The sequence below is a fragment of the Choristoneura fumiferana genome, chromosome 4, assembly GCF_025370935.1.
Source record: "Choristoneura fumiferana chromosome 4, NRCan_CFum_1, whole genome shotgun sequence".
In the NCBI taxonomy this organism is placed as follows: domain Eukaryota; kingdom Metazoa; phylum Arthropoda; class Insecta; order Lepidoptera; family Tortricidae; genus Choristoneura; species Choristoneura fumiferana.
The window spans coordinates 7305166-7327166 of record NC_133475.1 but is presented as its reverse complement, the minus strand read 5'-3'; the positions used below and the strand labels follow the sequence as shown (position 1 = coordinate 7327166).

At 36.7% G+C, this 22001-nt stretch overlaps 1 protein-coding gene across 1 annotated transcript in view; it reads left to right on the top strand.

The window, feature by feature from the left end:
- The window catches only part of LOC141427037 (RYamide receptor-like), a 36508-nt gene extending 16019 nt beyond the window's left edge, over positions 1-20489 (top strand). Inside the window, exons 2-7 of the mRNA XM_074086268.1 lie at positions 8543-9257; positions 10385-10583; positions 11528-11596; positions 12203-12361; positions 16116-16203; positions 19232-20489. Of these exons, the coding sequence (XP_073942369.1) occupies positions 8608-9257; positions 10385-10583; positions 11528-11596; positions 12203-12361; positions 16116-16203; positions 19232-19428 (1362 nt within the window). The 5' untranslated portion in view covers positions 8543-8607 and the 3' untranslated portion in view covers positions 19429-20489. The remainder of the gene's footprint in view (positions 1-8542; positions 9258-10384; positions 10584-11527; positions 11597-12202; positions 12362-16115; positions 16204-19231) is intronic.
- Positions 20490-22001: the final 1512 nt, after the last annotated feature.

The window sequence follows — 22001 nt, the reverse complement described above, 5'->3', positions numbered from 1 at the left end:
CCTTATTTGATTTCCAATGGACGTGAATATAGGTGTCTTTTCTTATCGAATATCTTTCCAATCCTGGTAGGTAAGTCAATAGGCATGGGGTAATCTCAACTTAAATAATGATTTATATTTGAGAAGCAATCGATCCGTTTTATAAATTGTTTTTTGGCCATCATGACATTCGCAATAAAATTAGGAATATTTCATACTAAATAGATTGGTTTTTTGGAATCTTTTTGTATTTTTTATTTCAATTCCAAATTTTTACTTTTACGGTCATCCCGTAAAACCGAAATTGAAAATACAAACTGAAATATAGATGCACAGAAAAAACAGAAAAATAAGACCATCACTGGGAATCGAACCCAGGCCCTCGGTAATCCGTACCGCGTGCTATACCGCTACACCACTGATGGCCAACGGTACCGACACGAATTTCCCTATGCACCTCATAACAACAAGAAACACAAGAAGAAACAGAAGAAGTAAGAAACACAAGCTGAGATATGAAGTGCATAGGGAGATTCATTTCAGTTTGTATTTTATATTTCATACTCTTGAGTTTGTCATCAATTGTGAGTTTGAACTTAATATAGATCGCATGTTGGTTGATATCATTCTGTTTTAAGTTATAATAATAAATATCATGGGACACTTCACAACAATTGACCTAGCCCCAAACTAAGCAAAGCTTGTACTGTGGATACTAAGGCAACGGATAAACATACTTATATAGATAAATACATACTTAAATACATATTGAATATCCAAGACCCGAGAACAAACATTCGTATTATTCATACAAATACCTGCCCCGGCTGGGAATCGAACCCGGAACCTCAAGCTTCGTAGTCAGGTTTTCTAACTACTTGGCCATCCGGTCGTCACAGTTTTATGATCAAGGGCCACATTACACAAAGCGAGGGCTTACTGTGGGCCACACACTTATGAATTGGCAACTGACTCACGTAAGCTATTCAGTTATCTTTGTACATAAAATCTGTTTTAAAAGCTATTACCTATTAATGTTGTTGCATTTGTTGCCGTCCACAAAAATATCGGCTTCGGGCCGCAGTATGACGACTGCTGATTAGGTCGTATTTATAAGTAGTAGGTAGTAGTAGCAGTAGTAGGTAATGACAAAATGTTACCTTATTCATCGCGAATAAAAAATACCTACCTGTTTCATAAACTATATAAACATGACTCACACCCTCAGTAGGAATGGTTAAAGACGAAATAAATGCAATAATGTTCAAATGCGTTCTTTCTTTTTAATCGAATTAAAATAAGTATTATAAATTAAATAATCTGTCCATTTTTAGAGTTCCGGAGCCAAAATGGCAAAAACGGAACCCTTATAGTTTCGCCATGTCTGTCTGTCTGTCTGTCCGTCCATCTGCGGCTTTGCTCAGGGACTATCAATGCTAGAATGCTGTAATTTTGCACGAATATTATATATATAGATTTGTTCGTTGTGAGTATAAAAAGAATTTAAATTTAATAGCAGCCTTTTTCTCTCAGACAGTTTAATTTGTTTGTAAACATAGATATTGTTTTAGTGTTTTAAATTAAAACACTAACAAATATTTAAATACTCGCCCGCCAGATACTTTCCTATTCCTACTAACTAGAATTACTTAATCATTTCGCGGTTGTTTCTTAATCTCAAGTAAGACGCATGTCGCCGTGGCCTGCCAGTCCTGCCACACCCGCGTAAGCTACTTAGAACAAAATTCAAACTCAAGTTCATCCAAGGCAAACCCTCGTTCAACTTCACTTACTAAAGTTGGAAAATGGAAATGAAATAAGTTTAACACGACTAGTATTTGGCTGTTAAAGTGCCGTGACATTTCCGGAAAATGGAAATTTAAAGTAAAAAGTTTTACAACTTAGTTTCAACATGCTAAAGTATTTCTCAACATTCGTTAAGGAGTTTCTAAATTTGAATGAATACTCGTAAGTGTAAGCGAAAATTAACCATATAATTTTAAAATTGTCAATCAAATTATATGGCACTTTCAATACGCGCGAACCTTTATTTAACTACCCTCTTATTAAAATCTTCCGGAAATGAAGAATCCTTTTACAAAGAAAAACCATATTGACTTTTTTAAAAAGAACAATATAACTACACTTACTTACACACTAACAAGTTAGATGCTTAAACATGTCATGCTCTTTTAACGATGCTGTATCACAGGTCCAAATTTAGATAGTGTCTAAAAATTACATTGTAGGGGACAGAAATGATGGTGCTGATGTTGAACGCGTGTTAATCAACAGGCTATATATATATTTCTTAAGATATTCGCTGTGTTATTACGTCCTTCACGCCCGGGCGACGCGATTAATAAAATTGTAATAGGGACTAGCGATCTCCAAGAAAAGCGAAGTCGTATTTCATGTCACATTGACGTCGTTTGTCAACTCCACTTTGGTACTGGCTAAGGCTGCCAAGGTTCTATATATCATTAAGAATCCATACACGAAGTTCAGGCCCTTTGATACTACTAATGTCTTTTAGATAAGCGCTGTCTTGCCACATAATAATAATATATTAATCTTTTGAACGCTTAATATTACTTATAGTATTTTATGCAACAGTTGTATAACAGGGTTCAATAAAGGTGAGTGGCGTGAGTTACGACCACACAAAAGACGCCACGAGCTTTTTTTTAACTTACTTATACAACGTTGCATACACTACTTTTCCTTCGACTGGGTACTTACCTACTTACCTCGTATTAATTACAATACAAAATTAGAGAAAAAGTTAACTTTCAATGTTTTCATACTATAGTAAAAAGTATGGCAAATGCAAAGAGAAGGTAAACAACAATAAACAAACAAGTGAGAAATATGAAAATGTCAAAATTTGCCTAAGTAAAATTTTGTTTTTGATTAACGTTTACTTGCCTGTGACGATGTTAAAAATACGCGTTACTTAAATGTTAGCAGGCTATGGATTATGCTCGGAAAGTTTTTATTCTGTATAAAAACCATATAAAATGTAACTGGCTGCACCTTAGCTTGTCCAAACTTACGAAATAATAAAAAAAAAGTAAGTCGTTGCAGTATCGTTTTAGCATCATTACGATATAGTGCTGTTATGGGGAATAGATAATAATAGACTTTTCCAGAATCTTGTTATGTATACTGTTATACTACTGTTCGTGATTAAGTAAATCACAGATTACAGTACAGGAGTAGAAAAAAATATTTCATTGCTAGCTTATGCCTGCGTCATTTTTTTGTGAAGAATTTGTTTATGGTTATCTCGCGGGAATTATGCAATTTCTCATAGCAAAACTATCCTATGTGCCGCTATGTGTGTGTGTGTGTGTGTGTGTGTCCCACTTGCTCGTTTGCCATCCAGTCGAATAAAAAAAACATGTGCTTCCCTGGGACTCGAACTATCTCTTTACTACACATCGAATAGTATACATTGGGGTTGTTCTGGTAACGGAAGACTTTATCTTTATGTGTTTTCTTTGTTTTTTTTTGCTTAGTTTTTTTTTCCAGAATAAAGAGTTTAATGTATGGGGTTGAAAAAGTTCTTAAAATACCCCTCTTCCAAGCTTCTTCCTTTTCTTGTGAGGAGTTTATGTAATTTATTACAAAAGTTGTTTCACAAGTATTCGATGCTAGCAGCATAATCTAAGGGGACGCTAAACAATTTCATACACCGACTTATCTAATTTTGGGTACAAAGTTAGCGCTGTCGATAAATTGTCTATTTTATACGGAGGTTGTTTGTGTTAGGTCAGCAAACCTATATATTTATGGTGACTGTGCTATGTTCGAGTAGGTCTTGCATACTCGTACATAAGGCACTTATCCCACCGACTTCGCAGAAGCGATTATATCTCTAGATTAATCCCGTGTCTGCCAAAGAGATGCATAAATTAGTTTATCGCTGGCCGTCTTTCTGGCGAAAACTCTATCAACACTTATTTATTAATTAATTAATTTACCAATTAAAAAACAGCATTAAAGTTGAAAACCAAAATTCAATTACGTATATGTATAATACAGAAACACAAAAAAAACATAAAAAAATAATAACTTATACTTAACTATACTTTTGTTTTTAGATTTTTTTTTATCGTTTTCATTTTATTTTATAGTTTTCATTTATTAAAACTTGACGATATTTTTCACATAAGTATAATAAATGTAAGATGTATTTAAGTTGTAATAATAAAGGAGCTACATAACACAACTACAAATTTTTGAATGTCGTCTTCGTGGCTTCCCTAAAACAACGGAACACCACAACACCCACAAGCTACAAGACAAAGTTTGTCACAGTTACAAAACACAAGAGCTATCAAAGATATTACTCGCTCAGTGATGCTCGCTTGGCAGTCGGGAAAACTTAGTAGACCTACGACGAGGAATGACGAAATTCCTTCTCGTGCCATAGCTGCAACAAGTTGGGGGCACTACGAGGAAGAAGGGAAATTCCATCCTCGAGATCAATGATTATTTGTAGATTTTTTCAGACAATTCCGACATAGATTAAGAGAACAATCAGGATCATTTTAACTTTACAGGTACGAAGTAATCGTCTGTTGCCCGAATGAAACGCGGTTCTTTATTAAAATATTTCTGAGAAGTTTCTTAAAGAAGTCAAGTCCGGATATTCTTACTGGTACCTATAGATGCGAAAATCAGTATGTTTGTTTTTTTCACTTTCACGCTTTAAATACCCCACCGAGTATGATGAAATTTGGTATGAAAGTAGTTTGAGACTCGATCTTAAATATCTGTATAGAATGACTATAGGATAGTTTTATCCCGAAAAGTGTTTTAGTTCGTGCGAGTTGTGATATTCGGACGATTATACGATGTACATAATTTCAGGTAGAGCTTATTTACAATTGCCCATTTTTAGGGTTCTGTAGCCAAAATGGCAAAAATGGAACCCTTATAGTTTCTCCATGTCTGTCTGTCTGTCTGTCTGTCCGTCCGTCCGCGGCTTTGCGCAGGGACTATCAATGCTAGAAAGCTGTAACTTTGCACGGATATAAATATAAACTATGCCGACAAAATGGTACAATAAAACTCTCATCCAACCCTATAGTGTGGGGTATCGTTGAATAGGTCTTTAAAAACCATTAGGGGGTTGCTAAGATGATTTTTTGATTACGTGATTTGTTTGCGAAATATTAAACTTTAAGGTGCAAATTTTCATTAATATCGAGCGTCCCCCCTTCCCCTCTAAAATCTAAACAGGTGGAAAATTTTGAAAAAAAACAGGATAATAGTAAGTATATCAAACTTACAAGGAAAACTATAACGGTTAAGTTTGCTTGAAAATTATTAGTAGTGTAAAAGTAATTAGCAGCCTAAGGTATAAAATTTACCGAAACATGGAAGATTCCGTATAAAATACGAAATCATTAGAAAAATATTACTTAATTTTTTCGCAATGGCTACGGAACCCTATTTTGAGCGTGTATGTATGCTTTTGGCCGGGTTTTGTGATGTATTTAGGTATGTGCTGGTCTTATCTAAACGTTCGTTGTTTCAAACTTTCGCAATTTTCACTGAAGTATACCTGGGACAATATTTTTTTGCGTTTACCTATCTGGGCGATCACGCTAGACGGACACGCCAGAACACGCAATTTTTAGAGATGGGACCAAGGCAAGTTCGTTGTTCGCTCCCAAAAACCCTAATTAATATAGCAAATTTCATTGAAGCTTCTTCTTCTTCTCTTTAAAGATATGGCTTTTCTGTCCTAATTAATAGGGAAATTACGCCAGTGTCAAGGTAAACTCTCTTTGAGAGGGACGTTGTACGGTGATTGCAGTTTTTGCAACTTGATAGTAAAATTCCAGAAATCACGTGGAGACAACTTGCGCATTAAAAAATGCCAGACACGAGAGCAACATAGAACTTTTGTGATCACTGTTCACTGTTAAGGTTAATCGCCGCATAAAACACTATCAAAATTAAACTTCAACTAGCCAAAGAAACAGAAATAGCAAAATTAGATATTGTCTACATCCGCCATGTTCGAATGCTACAAATCGAATCCTCATTGAAGTCGTCCAAGGCCGTGCGAAGATATTTTGCGAGGAATGTGTTTTTTATGAATCAATAGTAACGCTTCACTTATCTCGCCTCGCACCCCTCAGCTGTGTCCAACAGAGCGATGCTGTATAGGATAGGTAAATGAAGCGTTTCTATTGGTTCATGAAAAACACTGCATTTCTCGCATCACATCCTCGCCTGGAAACGTAGCCTTTTATTATTGGCGTAGTTTTCACCAAGCACGATCTTGCGGCTGGTGCAACCTTGTGTGATTGATTATCCTCCCTTATCGCTACTATCATCTTATCCTAACCGGTGAATTATTGAAAATACAAACTGAAATATAGATGCACAGAAAAACCAGAAAAATAAGACCAGCACTGGGAATCGAACCCAGGTCCTCGGCATTCCGTGCCGCGTGCTATACCGCTACACCACTGCTGGTCCAGCAGGTTTTTCTGTGCATCTATATTTCAGTTTGTATTTTCAATTTAAAAGTAAAAAATTTGGAAATTAAATAAAAAATACAAAAAGATTCCAAAAAACCAATCTTCGGTGAATTATTGGCATTCATTGGGGATATTCATCTTAGCCCTCTTGGCTGGCAGAGCATCTGCAATCCTCTAATGGTGCTGGTGAACATGGGCGGTGATGCTCACTTACCATTAGGTGTGAAACACTTGTCGTTTTTCATGTAATTAAAAGCGAGCAACAATTTAAGAGTTTTAATAACTGAGTTTCTCTAAACAAAAAATAACCTCAAGATACTAGGGTAGTAATGAGATTCGGCGTCCGCCAAGAATTGCCAATTTTGTCTGCACGCCTAACTTTGCGACCTAATTATAGAACAAATTGTACATACCGGAAAATATTTTACTACAATTTTAATTGATTTGATTATTTGTTAATTGTCATTAGAATATTGTTTAGAATACTTTTATGCTGAGTCAATTAAGTAGAATGTATGTACATAGTTATTTATATGATCGAATTTTATATAAAATATTGTTGCCTGTAAGTTATAATTATTTTCTATTTTTTTTATTAATTAGTATAGTCACTGTTTTTGAAGAAGTGTAATATTCTATTAACAATATAATTTGTAAAAGGCAGTATTTGTTAACCTAGATCAAACAGAAATACTCTTTGCAAAAGTCGAATATTTTCCTGTTCTGTTTTAAAACATTTTAATAAATTTTATTTCTGTGCTGAAAGTCACTAATTTTATTACTTTTGTATTCGATGATTGTTTGATGAAACACAAACGTGATTACATAATGATGTATTGCTTTAATTTTCTTTTTTGGCCTTAAGACCATAGTTTTTATCATATTTTTTTTTACTTTAAACTTGCTGCTGCTCCGAAGCGGTAACGTTTCATGTGCTCTGCCTACCCCATTTGGGAATACAGGCGTGATGTTTGTTTATGTGTATAGTTTTTTTTTTAATTGTGCAAAATGCCTGAACATAAATATCAAAGCGTTTTGACCCCATGTAATATTAATTTTATTAATTTAAAGTATTATAAGTGTAGGTAATATAACACACGCACAAGCTTTTAAAACATGTCTGTTATCAAATTTTTCAAAAGTGAACGTGCGCTATCACTTTTATGTAAGTATATTCTAAGGTCAGACCTCCGATGTAGCATTACCCTGACAAATATCTCACATTTCGAATCCTTGAACCAAACTAATTAAAGACATTCCAGACAACTGTTTGTCTTCATCACGATATTTTGTCAAGCGTGCCCTATCGACCGCGTGTCCTGTAATGTCCTATACGCATGATACCTACCTAATGTTACATCCAAAACGGTAGTAACTATTTAATATTGTTTTTTTACATAAGAAAAACGGCTATCATATTTTTGCTCTATGATAAATGAGTAGAACGGAATTCTCACTTGTTGGTCAATATTTTCGTTGTAAATCGAAGGCTATCACAATGTTTATTGTTTAACGATGAAATCGGTATTCTCGTGGTCTCGTGTTATTAATTATTAGTTCAGTAAATCTTATACAGTCTAACAGACGTGTCTGTCTGCTCCTAAAATTTCAAAGACATTTCGAAAAACATATTAATTTACTCTAAAAACGAAACCATCTCCTTAAATCGTGAAAAATCGTTACTGCTCAAAACTCAAAGATAATTTGTAAGGAGAGGTGCTAAGTAATTAAGGTACAAAATTAATTAGATGAATGGGTATAAAAATTTATATTGCGCTAATTTTGTTTGAATTACGAGACTGACTTGTCGAGATCCCAATTTTTAGGTACTGTGTAAAATACTTTGGTCTTCTATTTTGTGATTGTTCAAAAAATGTTTTAAATATTCTAATTACTTGTGAAATTGAAACTAATAATGTTACTGCTAGTTATAACAATAGTTAATGTTAGCTACGAGTAACTAGTGCAATAATACCTGTGAGCACCCGCCTGGCAAGACATTAGCAAAGTAACACCTGGTCCTCTTGAATCAAAAAATAATTGACGTTATTTTGTTTCAGGTACCGCGTTGACACACTTGACAGACGTTCATGAAAATAATGTGATCGTTTAATGACACCGAAGGATGCTGTACACCAGCGAATCGACGATCCAAAATGAAACTACACTCCGATTCGCTTGCAAAGATGGGGAGTGCAGCCAAGGATTGTGGCACTTTAACAATGAGACTTCATCACAGAACTTTACCGGGCCTCACAACGAAATGGTGTGCATGTTTGAGACACCAGCCGAGGACTTCATGGCATCGCCATTATTTCAAATGTGTGTGTATTTTATGTATAGTGCTGTGTTTGTGGTGGCGCTTGTGGGCAATGGACTAGTGTGTTTTGTGGTGCAGACGTCTCCGCGCATGAAGACGGTGACGAACTACTTCATAGTGAATTTGGCGGTCGGGGATATTCTCATGACGCTGTTCTGTGTGCCGTTCTCGTTTGTTTCGATGCTGGTGCTGCGTTACTGGCCCTTTGGCGCCATCATGTGCAAGGTGGTTAACTACTCGCAGGCCGTGTCAGTGCTTGTTTCCGCCTACACGCTGCTAGCAATCTCCATCGACCGCTATATGGCCATCATGCAGCCGCTGAAGCCACGACTCGGGAAAGCCACCGCGAAGTTGGTGGTCGCTGGCGTTTGGGGCGGGGCGCTGGCCACCGCCGCTCCCATACCCATCGTCTCAAACCTGCAACGGCCGTCACTATGGCACGAAGCTTGCGAAATGTGAGTTAAATAGTTTGACGGTAACCTCTTAAACTCCACGTCCTATGATGATCGTTATAATATTAAACTTATTATAAAACTTTTCTTGATTGACGTAGTAAAAAAAAAACGGCCAAGAGTGTGTCGGACACGCCAAAAATAGGGTTCCGTAGCCAAGACGAAAATAATAAGTAATAGTTTTTCTAAGGATTTCGTATTTTATACGGAATCTTCCAAGTTTAGGTATATTTTATACCTTAGGCTGCTCTACTACTACTACTCTTAAACTACTAATAATTCTCAAGCAAACTTAGCTGTTATAGTTTTCCTTGAAAGTTTGATATACTTACAACCATTCTGATCTTTTTCAAATTTTTCCAACCACCGGTTTAGATTTTAGAGGGGGGGGGGGCGCTCGATTTTAATGAAAATTTGCACTTTAAAGTTGAATACTTTGCAAACAAACCACTAAATCGAAAAATCGTTTTAGCAACCCCCTAATTATTTTGAAAGACCTATCCAACGAAACCTCGCACTACAAGGTTGGATGAGAAAAAAATAAACACCCAAACTTTACGTCTATGGCAGGTACACAAAAAATTTTTTTTTAAATTTTTATTTTACCATTTTGTCGGCATAGTTTACATACATATTCGTGCAAAATTACAGATTTCTAGCATTGATAGTCCCTGAGCAAAGCCGCGGACGGACAGACAGACAGACAGACATGGCGAAACTATAAGGGATCCGTTTTTGCCATTTTGGCTCCGGAACCCTAAAAAGTAAAAAAAAAAAATTAGGTGTAGCTGTGTCCTAAATTCAGTCTGCGGGGCTTTACGACGTTAGATAAAAATAACGCGTCAGTACTGAAGTGATAAATATTGAACGTCTAGCCTTGCCCGTGTATTGCGGGAAAAGAATAATAAATAATCCAATCCATAACCACAGAACAAAATTTTATTAGTATTACAAGGGTATTACAACAAATATAATATTTTACAACTAACTAAACATTAATCTAGCTATCGGGATTGAAACTATAAATTGTTTCTGCAAGAAATCGGGATTAAATAAATCAACCAATGCTACCAAATAGACTATTACAGTAGTAGCTAAGCGGCACAATTCAAGCATCTTTCCTATTCTAGTGACATCTGCGGCGAGTTGTGGGCGAATCCCGAGCAGAGTTCGCAGTACACGTGCGCGCTGCTGGCCCTGCAGTTTGCTTTGCCACTCTCCGCGTTGGTGTGCACTTACGTGCGCATAGCGCACGCCGTGTGGGGCGGCCGCACGCCTGGCGAGGCGCAAAGCGCGCGTGATACGCGCATGCAACGCTCCAAGAGAAAGGTCAGCGTAATACCTAAATAAAAATCAATTTTGCAGGCGTTACTTTGCGAAGGTCTATATCAATTTACCTTGGTCTTCCGCTTCCCTTGCCTGGCTTGTAGAAAAGGAGTCTGGGTGGATGGATAGGGATAAAATTTAGTAAATAGTTAGCTGGATGTTTATTTATAACGAATGTAAAATCCCTAAATCTCAACTGCTATGTCTTGAGATATGACATTTTGCACGAGCGTGCCTCATGCGTACGTATGTGTACGGAGACTAAGGATGTAATTTTGGAGAATTTCCAGTGGAACTTAGTAAAATTTCTGAATTCAACGGCCAGATCTATCCAATTATTGTCGCGGGTAATGGCTAGTCTAATTATATGTCTACGTGCTTTGCTGTTCGCACTACCGTTGATGTTTGTTTACTAGGTAAACAGTGGGATATGGCTAAGGCCATCAAAATGCTCCCGCTAAACCGTATGTTTGGGGAGTACCCCAAGAAGACAATCGGCACGACAAACTATGCTCTATAATGTCGGTGTACACTCATGAAGGCCCTTTAACCTACGTCACTCAAACCCCAACCCTTTCGACTTTGAAGTTAATAAATAATTAGTTTATTCCTGATTGTCATAAAAGGGGCGATTAAACTTTCAGTTTAATTTTGTTCATTTGACGAACGGATTAATTAATTAGATATCATGCGCAGAAGACTGCATTGTTTTCCAACTTAACGAAAACTCAGCTATCAATTTCGTCCCTTTCGTTGTTTTGTCAAGCTATTTAGAATAGCTAAAAGTTTTTTATCATGGTCAAAGACCGTTTATCTAATGTGTTACGCTATAGGTATATTAATATTAGTTACCATTAAGTAGGCTTGTTTTCAACTTTAATTTAGAATATACTAACTTTTTCATTGATTGAATTTTTAATTATTTTAATTAAACGCTCCTTTGGCAGATGATCAAAATGATGGTGACTGTGGTAGCAGTTTTCACAATATCGTGGTTGCCTCTCAACGTGTTCATTGTAAGTCTTTTACTAATTTCAATGTATGCTGCTATAGCATAGTGCATGAGTACCTACATATTTCTACCAAGAATTTTCTGTACATTCGAATTGCTTATCCTTGAATTCCTTTGAGGCTCATAAGAGCTCTTTCAAACATACTTAATCGTCACCTACGGTAAGAAACGGATAATGGCCATTCTGTAAGAAGTAACATTATAGCCCATTTAGATTCCTTGTGCCTCGACTTGTACTTGCCTCGCAACTCGAGAATGTAAACACTAACCTTGCGTCCATCTCGCGTCGCTGGCAAGGTTCATTGAGTCCGGCCAAAAACTGGATAGGCTGGAAGTGGCAAGCAAGACACGAGCGAGGCATGTACGCATCACACTCGTCTCGTGGCGTGAGGGTCTGCATGAACTTGGTACCTACCTATTTTTAATCTCGCTGAGGATGGTGCCGTATGGATGGAGGTTCGTATGGTGGCCGTGTGTTGTGCAAGACCAGGCACAATACGAGTCATGGGTGTGCCAACCTCTTCTCGTGGCTGCAGTCTACGTGAACTTGGTATTTTCATTTTGTAGTGGCCAGTGGTCTTTGGGCATGGGGTGACTGTGTGGTGTGCAGGTGCTGTGGACGGCGCACGAGGGCGACGCGGAGTGGGGCGCGTGGCCGGGGCTGCCCTACGCCTGGTTCGCGAGCCACTGGCTGGCCATGAGCCACTCCTGCTACAACCCTATCATCTACTGCTACATGAACGCTAGATACAGACGCGGATTTAAACAGGTATTTCTATATATTAACCACTAGCATAAGTGGTCAATGCAGATTATACTTAGGTACCTACTGTTGCATGGGAACACATCAATATTTGTGCAGTTTGCGTCATATAGTGATATTTGTAGCTTATGTAATAGTGTAATTATGCGGCTCTAAATTTCACTAAATTTTCATGGCTTCATATTTGAATTTTATTGTATGCATGCTAGGTTTGTTTATGTGTGTGTAGTTAACTGTCACTAAATGAATGGATGATCCAGGTCGTGACGATTTCAGCTACGGAAACTGCTTCTGTATCCTAATTAAGACTTCTGATAGCATGCTCTAATGTGGCTAATGTAGCCAACTTTTGAAAATACGGGTACATCTCCACACACGCTAAATGGCCCCCTACATATGTATTTGTATTGATAGCGGATAGTTTAGTCTGCTGGCAGCACAACTAATTAAACTAAGTTTATATTGAGCCACTATGCACCTTATAATAGGGAATTAGGGTAGGAAATTGAATAAGGTTACCTATCTAGTATTTATTTTGTTTCTTTTATACTCCAGGGTGATCAGTGCTGAAACATGCACACTTGTAATGAGCTTGTCTTTGACTACTGTTAAATGCTTGATTGTAAGTGAAGATCTGGTGTAGTTATACGATCGGATCACGTTTATATATTAAATGCCCACTTTCACCTTTACTTACAAACTTGATCAAACGAATGAAACTTTTGACAAAATAATAATTTTGTTGATTGAACAAGTATGAAAACTGAAATATTTGCAAAATAATTTCTTCTATTAACGTTCACCGATTCAAAATTGAAAATGGAGACTAATTTATTCCATCAAGGTTTCTTCTCAGAAAAGATGTAAAATTGCCTCGCGCGTAAAGTTGAAAGCGTCTATAAATTGAGAACACTTTTGCGACTTCCCTCGCGGGCCTAGGGCTGATTAGGTATTCTTTACTTGTTTCGAAATGAATCAGTTATGATTAAATAGGTACTCAAAATATAAAAAAGTTGTGGTGATCTAGTGGTTTGACCTCAAATCTCAACCAACAGTCGTGGGTTGTAAGGTTCGCACATCGGAGTTTTTGGGAACTTACGTGTGAAATTACATTTAAAATTTACCATGTATTTTACGATGAAGGAAAACATCGTGAAAACATTGAATGGGTAGATATTTATGGGTGAAGTTTCCAATTTGCACTAGGCTCGCGCAGGACCTACACGGCCTAAGCCCTATCATTAATAGTTTGTAATATTTTGTTTCTTATTTTATAAATCATGTAAGTACCATTGTACCTATATATGTATATTAGTCTGAAAGATATTTGTTATATGGACTATGTTGCTCGAATGAGGTAAATTGTTTTATTTTTATTACTTATTCTTCTGAGTGAAGTGTGTTACATTATATTTTAAATACATGTTGAACGGCTGTCTAAGTTTTTGTTCTTCAGTAGGAATTTAGTGAAACTTTGTCTACAAAAAGTACTTTTAATTATTTTTTGTTTCGCAATGACACAAAAAAGCTTTTACCTAAATGCAACTGCAAATGTAGGGCACATGCCATGGGACTTTTGTTTCAACTAAGTACAAAGCAGTTACTCGTATAATGAGAGTTACCTAATGCATGCTTCATTTTGTCTCTACATCTCTTTTTTCTGCCCTTTCGTGGGGGGCGATGTATACGTATGTACAGTTGAGGGCATAAATATTTATACAGCCATAGGGTCAACATTTTGTAAAGATAGGTATTGACGTCTTAGAACGTCCATACATTTATGACCTTGGCTGTACAGATAATAGATACAGAGGGAATATGTTGTTATAACGATGATTGACAATGGGATATTGAATACGTTAATATCAACCTGCAACCCGGCGTCGGCGTTAGCAACCCGATGGGAATCGAGTTGTAACTGCGCCACGGCACTGTTAAGCCCGATTTATACCGGGAGCGAAGCGCGGTTCAGTGCAAGTACTTACATGTAGCCGATCGTTTGACTTCAATATACTAAGTAGTATATACTAAGTAGTCACGTATACACTTAAATCCAAAATATCAAAAAAAACCCGCTTGTACACCCCGCTCCCTACACACTGCTCCCGATATGTTTAGTTTTTAATACGCTTGTTATTTTTTTGGATGTTTTTATATACTTGAATGGAAAGAAAACTGTGAACTTAATTTAATAAATAAAATGGATAGAGAAATTTTCCACAGCGAGTAAAAAGGCAATTTTTTTTTAGATTTTCATTTTGTAGGTATTAAACGGCAATAAAATGGCATTTCAATGAAAAAATTAGACGGAGCAATTTTCCGGTCCAAGAAACGCCAAAAAATTATATTTTATTAATATTGGTATTTCTGCTGGTATTTTTTTTGATATTTCATATATTGTTGCAATACGTTACATGAATATGGCCGGTGAAGAAAGTCTGAACGGAGCATTTTTCCGCAAAAATATATTAACGATTTAAGACTTTAGGTATTTATTATTCTTTGGAAATTTATACAATACTATTTATTTATTGATACTTTATCATACTGTAAAGTTTTTTCTGGCAGAGGAATTACTGTTGGGTCCACTACCTTTATTTCCTACAATAATACTTGCCAACAAACGACAGTCCTATGAATTTCACCGATTACATTGTTAGCCCCATTATTACTAGGCTATGTTTTACGACTAATCCTCCTAAGTGCTCTGCTAGCTGACCATGTCCACACGAAAGCTCTGCGACACTTACATTTAATTTGATATTACCTATTTATAGTCTCACATAATGTTGCTATAAGTATTTCAAACAGAAGCCAGGATCTTATAACGATAGTAGTTATCATCCAAAATATAAATGGAAAGACTCGAAAAACTCGACTATGGTAGTTAGTTGTGTTTTGACAATACATTTTGTGTTTTTAGGCAAGTTAAATGGTAATACGGTGATTGTATGTTTTGAACATGAAACTACCGTTAGACTCACTCATATTAAATGTTATTATAACGGATAACTCACGTCTTAAACCTATTTCGTAGCCCTTCCTCTCAGGAGCACGCGAACCGGCGGCTGCCGCAACACGCCAGATAGGAAGGGCTACGAAATAGCCCGAAACATGTCGAGCTAAACTCGGTTTAAGACGTGAGTTATCCGTTATAATAACATTTAATATTGTATGTTTTATTAGAAGTTATGGAACTTGAGCGACTACGTAAGGTAATATCTAACTCGAGACGGGTGGAAAAGGTTAAAAATACATAATAGTAGGAGTAACTTTTCACCGGTGGACTCAATGGTTGATAAGAATGTCAATACTCTGAGACTTTGTCAATAAGAATAAATCGTGACGTGAAACTTGTGGATCGCAGAGTAATTTTGGTTTTGTAAATAATACCCTGCTGCATGAGTTTGCCGAGTTATGATCGGTTTGTTCAATTGATTTGATGGATATTTCATAAAACATTCCGTTTTAACGAATTGTTAAAAAAAATTGCTTAGTTTATTAAATTCAATCAATTCATTACTTATAAGTATTATTAACCCAAATCATAATAACTTCTGATTTTAGCCAAAGCAACAAACTTAGTATTAGGTAAAAGAAATGAACAAATACAAATTTTCAAACTTGATCACCAATTTCTTTTAGAAATAGATGGGATTATTATTTGATCCTCTACACTAGATACCATTTGCTCGCACATTACAATTAGGTGTTGAGCGTGTCTTTGTCAGAACGCCCACTAAAATGATGTTTGTCGCAGATACTTGGCGGTTTCCTTTGTCTCAAACACACGGAGAACGGCCGCTCCTGTCACCGCTCCAGCATCTGTGAAGGCGTACCCATGTCAGGTAAAGACAATCAGGCTGCGTTAACGAAATTTCTTATTTGGAATACATAGGTAGATCCCGATTCATTATTTTTCTTTTATTTGATGAGAAAATAGAATATCTTTTTGTAACAATATCGTCCCATTTGTGTCGGCTTTGTATCGTTAATGGGCCCAGAGAAATTGGAAGAAAAACTTACTTATTTGTTTTATATTGTTGATAATGTACCTACGTTCTTCATCGATACATTGTGTTAGACAAAAAAATATTATACCCGATGATACACCGAAAGCACACCTACACGACAAATCAATGGGCTATGTAGAGACAGATTCTGCCTTGCTATCAAACCGTTGATAAATTTAAGTACTTGTGATAGGAACTTTGAAATTCTTTGGTGATCGCTCTCCATCAAGTGACTCGTCTGCTCGTTTGCCCTCACTTATATATATAAAAAAATAGTTTTTACCCAAAAAAACCTTAAGGGCTTGTTGGAGTAATAAATCGGTGTCTCGAGTGACCCTTGGTCTGGCTGGGTACTTTTTCATTTGTGTATTTAGACAAGCGGCAAAGCGGGGCAACAAACGGACTCTTTTTATAAAATTTACAGTTTCCTATCAGTAGGAAATGTGAACAAGACATAAATCGATTAATTATGATTATCAATCCTTTTAGCATCGTTTACCTTTCTGCTTCTGCTATATTTAGATGTTAGCCTATTGAAATGAATTCCATAAATACAATTTCAAAATTTGTCTAGTCGGTAATTTCTACTTCTACGTCAATTTATTATAATATTTTGAAAATGTCAAAAATGTGATAATCATGAATGTAAACCAACAACGGTCACGCTCTACTATACTTAATAACGTTTATTAATAAACAATCTCTTTGAATAAGTAAAAACTGTTATTTTTTAAATAAGATTATCGCAGTATTATTATTATGGCTTTTGTGAATGTAGCAGTTAGAAATAAGTGTAAGCCGGCTAATTTAGAAAAGTACCTACAAGATTACGTGCCTTCATATATTTATCGTGATTTCTTTGGATGAATTTGGAAATTCCAACGTAAAATTACCACGTTATCTTCAAAATTACATGAACAGATAAAACGGTAAGGTAATAGCTGGTGTCGTTAGATGATATCTTTTTTCATTTAAGTAATTAGGATAACGAAAGCTACCAAAGAAATTTACGTGGCTGTTTGTAAGTATAAAAAAAGGATTTAAGTAGATAAAAGAGCTTGGTTATAGAGACGAAAATAAAGCCAAATATCTTCTCTGTTTCCATGTGCTCTCTTGGCAACGTCTAACGCACTTATTTGTTAATGATATATATTCTCTCACGTTTATGAAATTGAACAAAAGCTACGCCAAAAAGTGCTCTCTCTATAACGGTCAAACTACTAGACGTAGACGCCCGATTAGTGTGTAAAGTAAATAAACGATTAGTATTTGATGTTAGCTACCACAACCGTCTAATATTTACATAATCATAATCGAGACGTCCTAATCCAATCAATCCAAGAACAATATTAATTACTCACGACTATTATTCTTGAATTGCAAAATCGGCAAGCGGTAACACTCAAATAACGTGAGCAGGAAAGTAAACATTCATTTTGCTCGTTCTCTGTTGATGGTGGGAATATGAGTATGTAACGAGGCTGTAAAAAGTATATTTAATTGCACAGCCTGAAACCAAAGCAGGGGCGAGCGAATTTTGCAGCTATAAGTCAATATTTTAAGGTCGATGAGGTTCCCAAAAACGGTTTTAAATTAGGTTAGTTGGTGTCGATGTCTCGTGATTTTTAACTATTGCCATCATCATCCCTTAGATAGCCTTCTTCTAGCCGGTTTCGTTATAAGTGTACCTACTATAAGCTCTTACGTATAACGTAAGTATACCGTGAGCTCTTAAAAAAACCTTCGGATTTTAGAAGCGTACTTTGGGCACAATACAAGTACCTAACTGTATTGTGCTTTGGGTATTGAAGATATTCTTGATAAATAAATAAATGTCAGTTTGACACGAGTTTTTATGGGTGCACGTATAATCAGGTCGGTATTTCCAGGTCGGTATTGTTGTTGTTTCTTTAAAAAAATATGGCTCTATCCATCGGAGGACAATTTTGCCAGTGTCTAGTAGTTTTTGCCGTTGTACGATAAAAAAATTCTAGAAAACGAAATATGAGAGGTAATGGTGGATGAACGATGACAGCGCGAATCCCATGTCGGTATTATCCGTGCCGGTACATAGTGTTACCCCTCCCGCCGATTTTAGTTTTTCCTTTGTGCCTTTTTTTTAACAAGTTCATTCTTAGTGGCCAGTACCTACCCAAACACATAATCCTCGTCATCGTCATCCTCGTCATGTCCGACCTCAGGTGATGCTGTGGCGTTTTTTCATACTTAAAAAAATTAAAGAATTATGTACGTAGGTATCAAGCGTTTAGAAAAAAGACATCATAAAAGTCATTAATGACGCATTCTCATTGGTCAATTAAATTTCACATGCAGCAGACGATAAGGTACTTTTGATTGGTCAGATTGTCGTTTCAGCACGCCCGGGAAAAATATTGTCGTTGTGTTTTTCGAGCCATAAATGAGTCAGCTGTTAAATGTAAATATGTACATATAGGCAGTTTTGAGTACTGGATTTAGGTTATCTATGGCCACATTTTTGAGCAGTGTCGTGAAAAAGTTATGTAAAGAATAACCAACAGTATACAAAATAACTTACTGTAATAACACGGGTATTTAACTTTTTCTAATTTTAATACTATATGACTTTTTGTCATGATACAAATAAAACAAAATTAGCAGTTTTGAATTCTTCCATCGCTAATTTAAATAGAGAACACCCCGGCTTAACACACTACTTTTGTTTGGATGTAGAGCTGTTATACTGTGTCAGCTTTTCTTGGGTACATGTCAAATGAATTTTATTGGTCTGCTTCGTTTATTTATTTCGTCTCATATTTTATGATAATCTAACTGATGAACTACCCAACTCTGGACGTTATGTTTCTGTTTTTCTCTCTCACAGAAATGGTGGGTTTGAACGGGTCGGCGAATCGGCGTGGCTTGACCAGTTGCCGGTGTCGGACGCGCGCCAATAGCGTCAAAGTGATCGCCACCGGCACCAAGTGCAAATGTGACTCCTTAGACCGCAAAGTGTGCGCCATCGGGCGGCCGCCGCCTCCGCCGGCGCGCGCTCTTTCAGTGCGGTCGCATTTCACATGAGATAGATAAACTATGAATATGAAACTACCGTGAGACTCACTCATATTTAATGAAATAAATCCGGATAACTCAAGTCTTAAATAGAGTTTAGCTCGACATGTTTCGGGCTAATTCGTAGCTCTTCCTAGGAGTTACGCGACACGGCGACTGCTGTGAAACGTGCACTGCGCTCCACCGTTCTGCAGGGCTACTACGAAACTCGAAACTCGTGTCGTGCGGTCCCTCTGACACTTATACTATTTAATACGAGAGCGAGAGGGACGGTACGATACGAACTTCGAGTTTCGAGTTTCGTAGTAGCCCTGCTGGTCGCACGACTATCCGAAGAAACACCATTGCTCGTAGATAAAGAGCTACGAAGTGCCCGGAACATGTCCCGCAGAGCAACGCAACAGCTTATTAAGATAAAGTTTAAGGGCGCAGTCACGCAGTAAGACGGCAGCAGTGCGGCGAGCGCGTTCTCTGCTCATTGCGTGGCTGTAACGCTCGCCACACCGTGGTTACCTGGCAGTGTACAGCAATGAATAGAGAGCACGGTCGCCGCGCCGCTTCCCGCTGACTTTGTGACCGCGGCGTTAATACTAACTACCGAGCTCAGGGACATCGATTAACTGATACGATAGACACCATATATAGTATTCGATGTCCAAGTCGTCAAGCTTCAGACATTTTGGTAATTTGTTAAAATCTATCTTTTGCTGCGACCAGCTGAGACCACAGAATCGAAAAACTTACTTACGTAATTGAGTACGTTTACCTTTTAAAAATACCAGAATAGTCATTATTATTAATTCGTAAATGAATGTGATATATTTGTACGATTTCTCCTGGTATATTATGTAAATAATAAGGATAATATAAAAGTGAATTTAAGATGTACATTGTATCAATATTTTTGGTTATTACATTTACATACAAATTTCATTATGTAGATAACGATAACAAAAGTGCAATAGAAAAGTATCTCGTTTCGAACGTTTAACTCTAATGACAATTGTGAATGAAATTGTTGGATGTATATATTTATTTTCAGTTATCATTATTAATTCGCTTCTGACTGGAATATCATAAAATGTAAGGGTAGAACATTAAAATTGTCTTTATTATCATTGTTTTACTATCCTTTTCTAAATCTCCTAAGCAGTTCTCTAATTTTTCGCCGAAAGTATGTTTCTCAAATGGTTCATTTCTCAACTGTTTCATATGGAAGAACGTTTTTTTATTTAAACGGTAAGTATTTCAGGATTGTTATAGAACAAACCTAACCTAACCTATAGGATTCTACTGATAGTCCTGAAATATATCCTGATCAGTTTACAGTTTCTGAAAAAAAAATCGTCGAATGAAACAGTTGTGAAATGGATCATTTCCGAAAAATACTTTCTGCGAAAATACATGATCCTGTCCTAAGCCGCAATAGGCTTGAGTCTGCCAGCGGCTTCTCCAGATTATAAGTATATTTTTTATCGAGGGACTCGATATAAATTACGAAGTAACTAAAAAAAAAATACTTTTACTCCCTAGGGACTTAAGTACTCATTTTACTCCCGCCTCGTAAGGCTGCATTGACCTACTTTTAGAGCATGAGAAGTGAAAATGATATTTATAACCGCAACAGGTGGACGCTTGAAATATACCTACACAGAATATTAGTTGTATATTCACTTAAAAATAAATCAATTAATTAAAATAAAATACATAAATATTTAAGGGAACCTCCCATACAACAAACGTATGTTTTTGCCGTTTTTTCTAATTTCTAATTTTGTATAGATAACAGTACGGAACACTTGGCCAGTTTTTTGAAAAATTTTCCCGTGCAAAAACTACGGGCTACCGGCGCGGAGACCTTTTTACCCGACTGTCCAAAGAAGGGTTATTTTGAATATTGTACCCGTGCGGAGCAGGGGCGGGGAGCTAGTAAGTAAATAAAGACGCAGTTTTACATCGTTTGGTATCTTAATTGGGTACTGAATTGTACCTACGACATATGAATTTATGTAGCGAGTGTATGAGGTTCTGTGAGGCGAAGGATGACCGTTTTGTAAATGTTAATTCTGTTATCTTTTGTGCCATGTGTCATGTGTTGTGCTTGTTAATATTTTATGAATTTCACAGTGCTTTGGCTTGTCTGTAATGCTGTGTAATGATTTCATTAAATATCACAACTGAAGCGCAGCCAAACTGGTTTTCGGGTACCCTTAAGGACACTTGCTTGTCAATAGGGATGAATAATGTATCTTATACGCGTTTGATCTCTGATACTTTGGAGCAGCCATTAGGTCGTCCAGGCGAGTGGAACCCATGTGGTTATTATTTCATTAGTCCGTACGAAGCGGTTCGCTTAATCATTCATAATGTGAACTACCTTACGTACTATGGAATTGAATTCGCTGCCATATCGTCTTGTGTTTCCGGTTAGTACAACTAGGCCTCTTCAAAGCTAGAGTAAATCGTTCCCGTAGAGCGAAAAGTCACTAAGTCGTATTTTGCTGTTTTGAGATACGGAGGTTTAAAGTTGTGAAAATTAAAAAAAATCTAATGTTTTATGGCGTGAGATATTTATCATAATT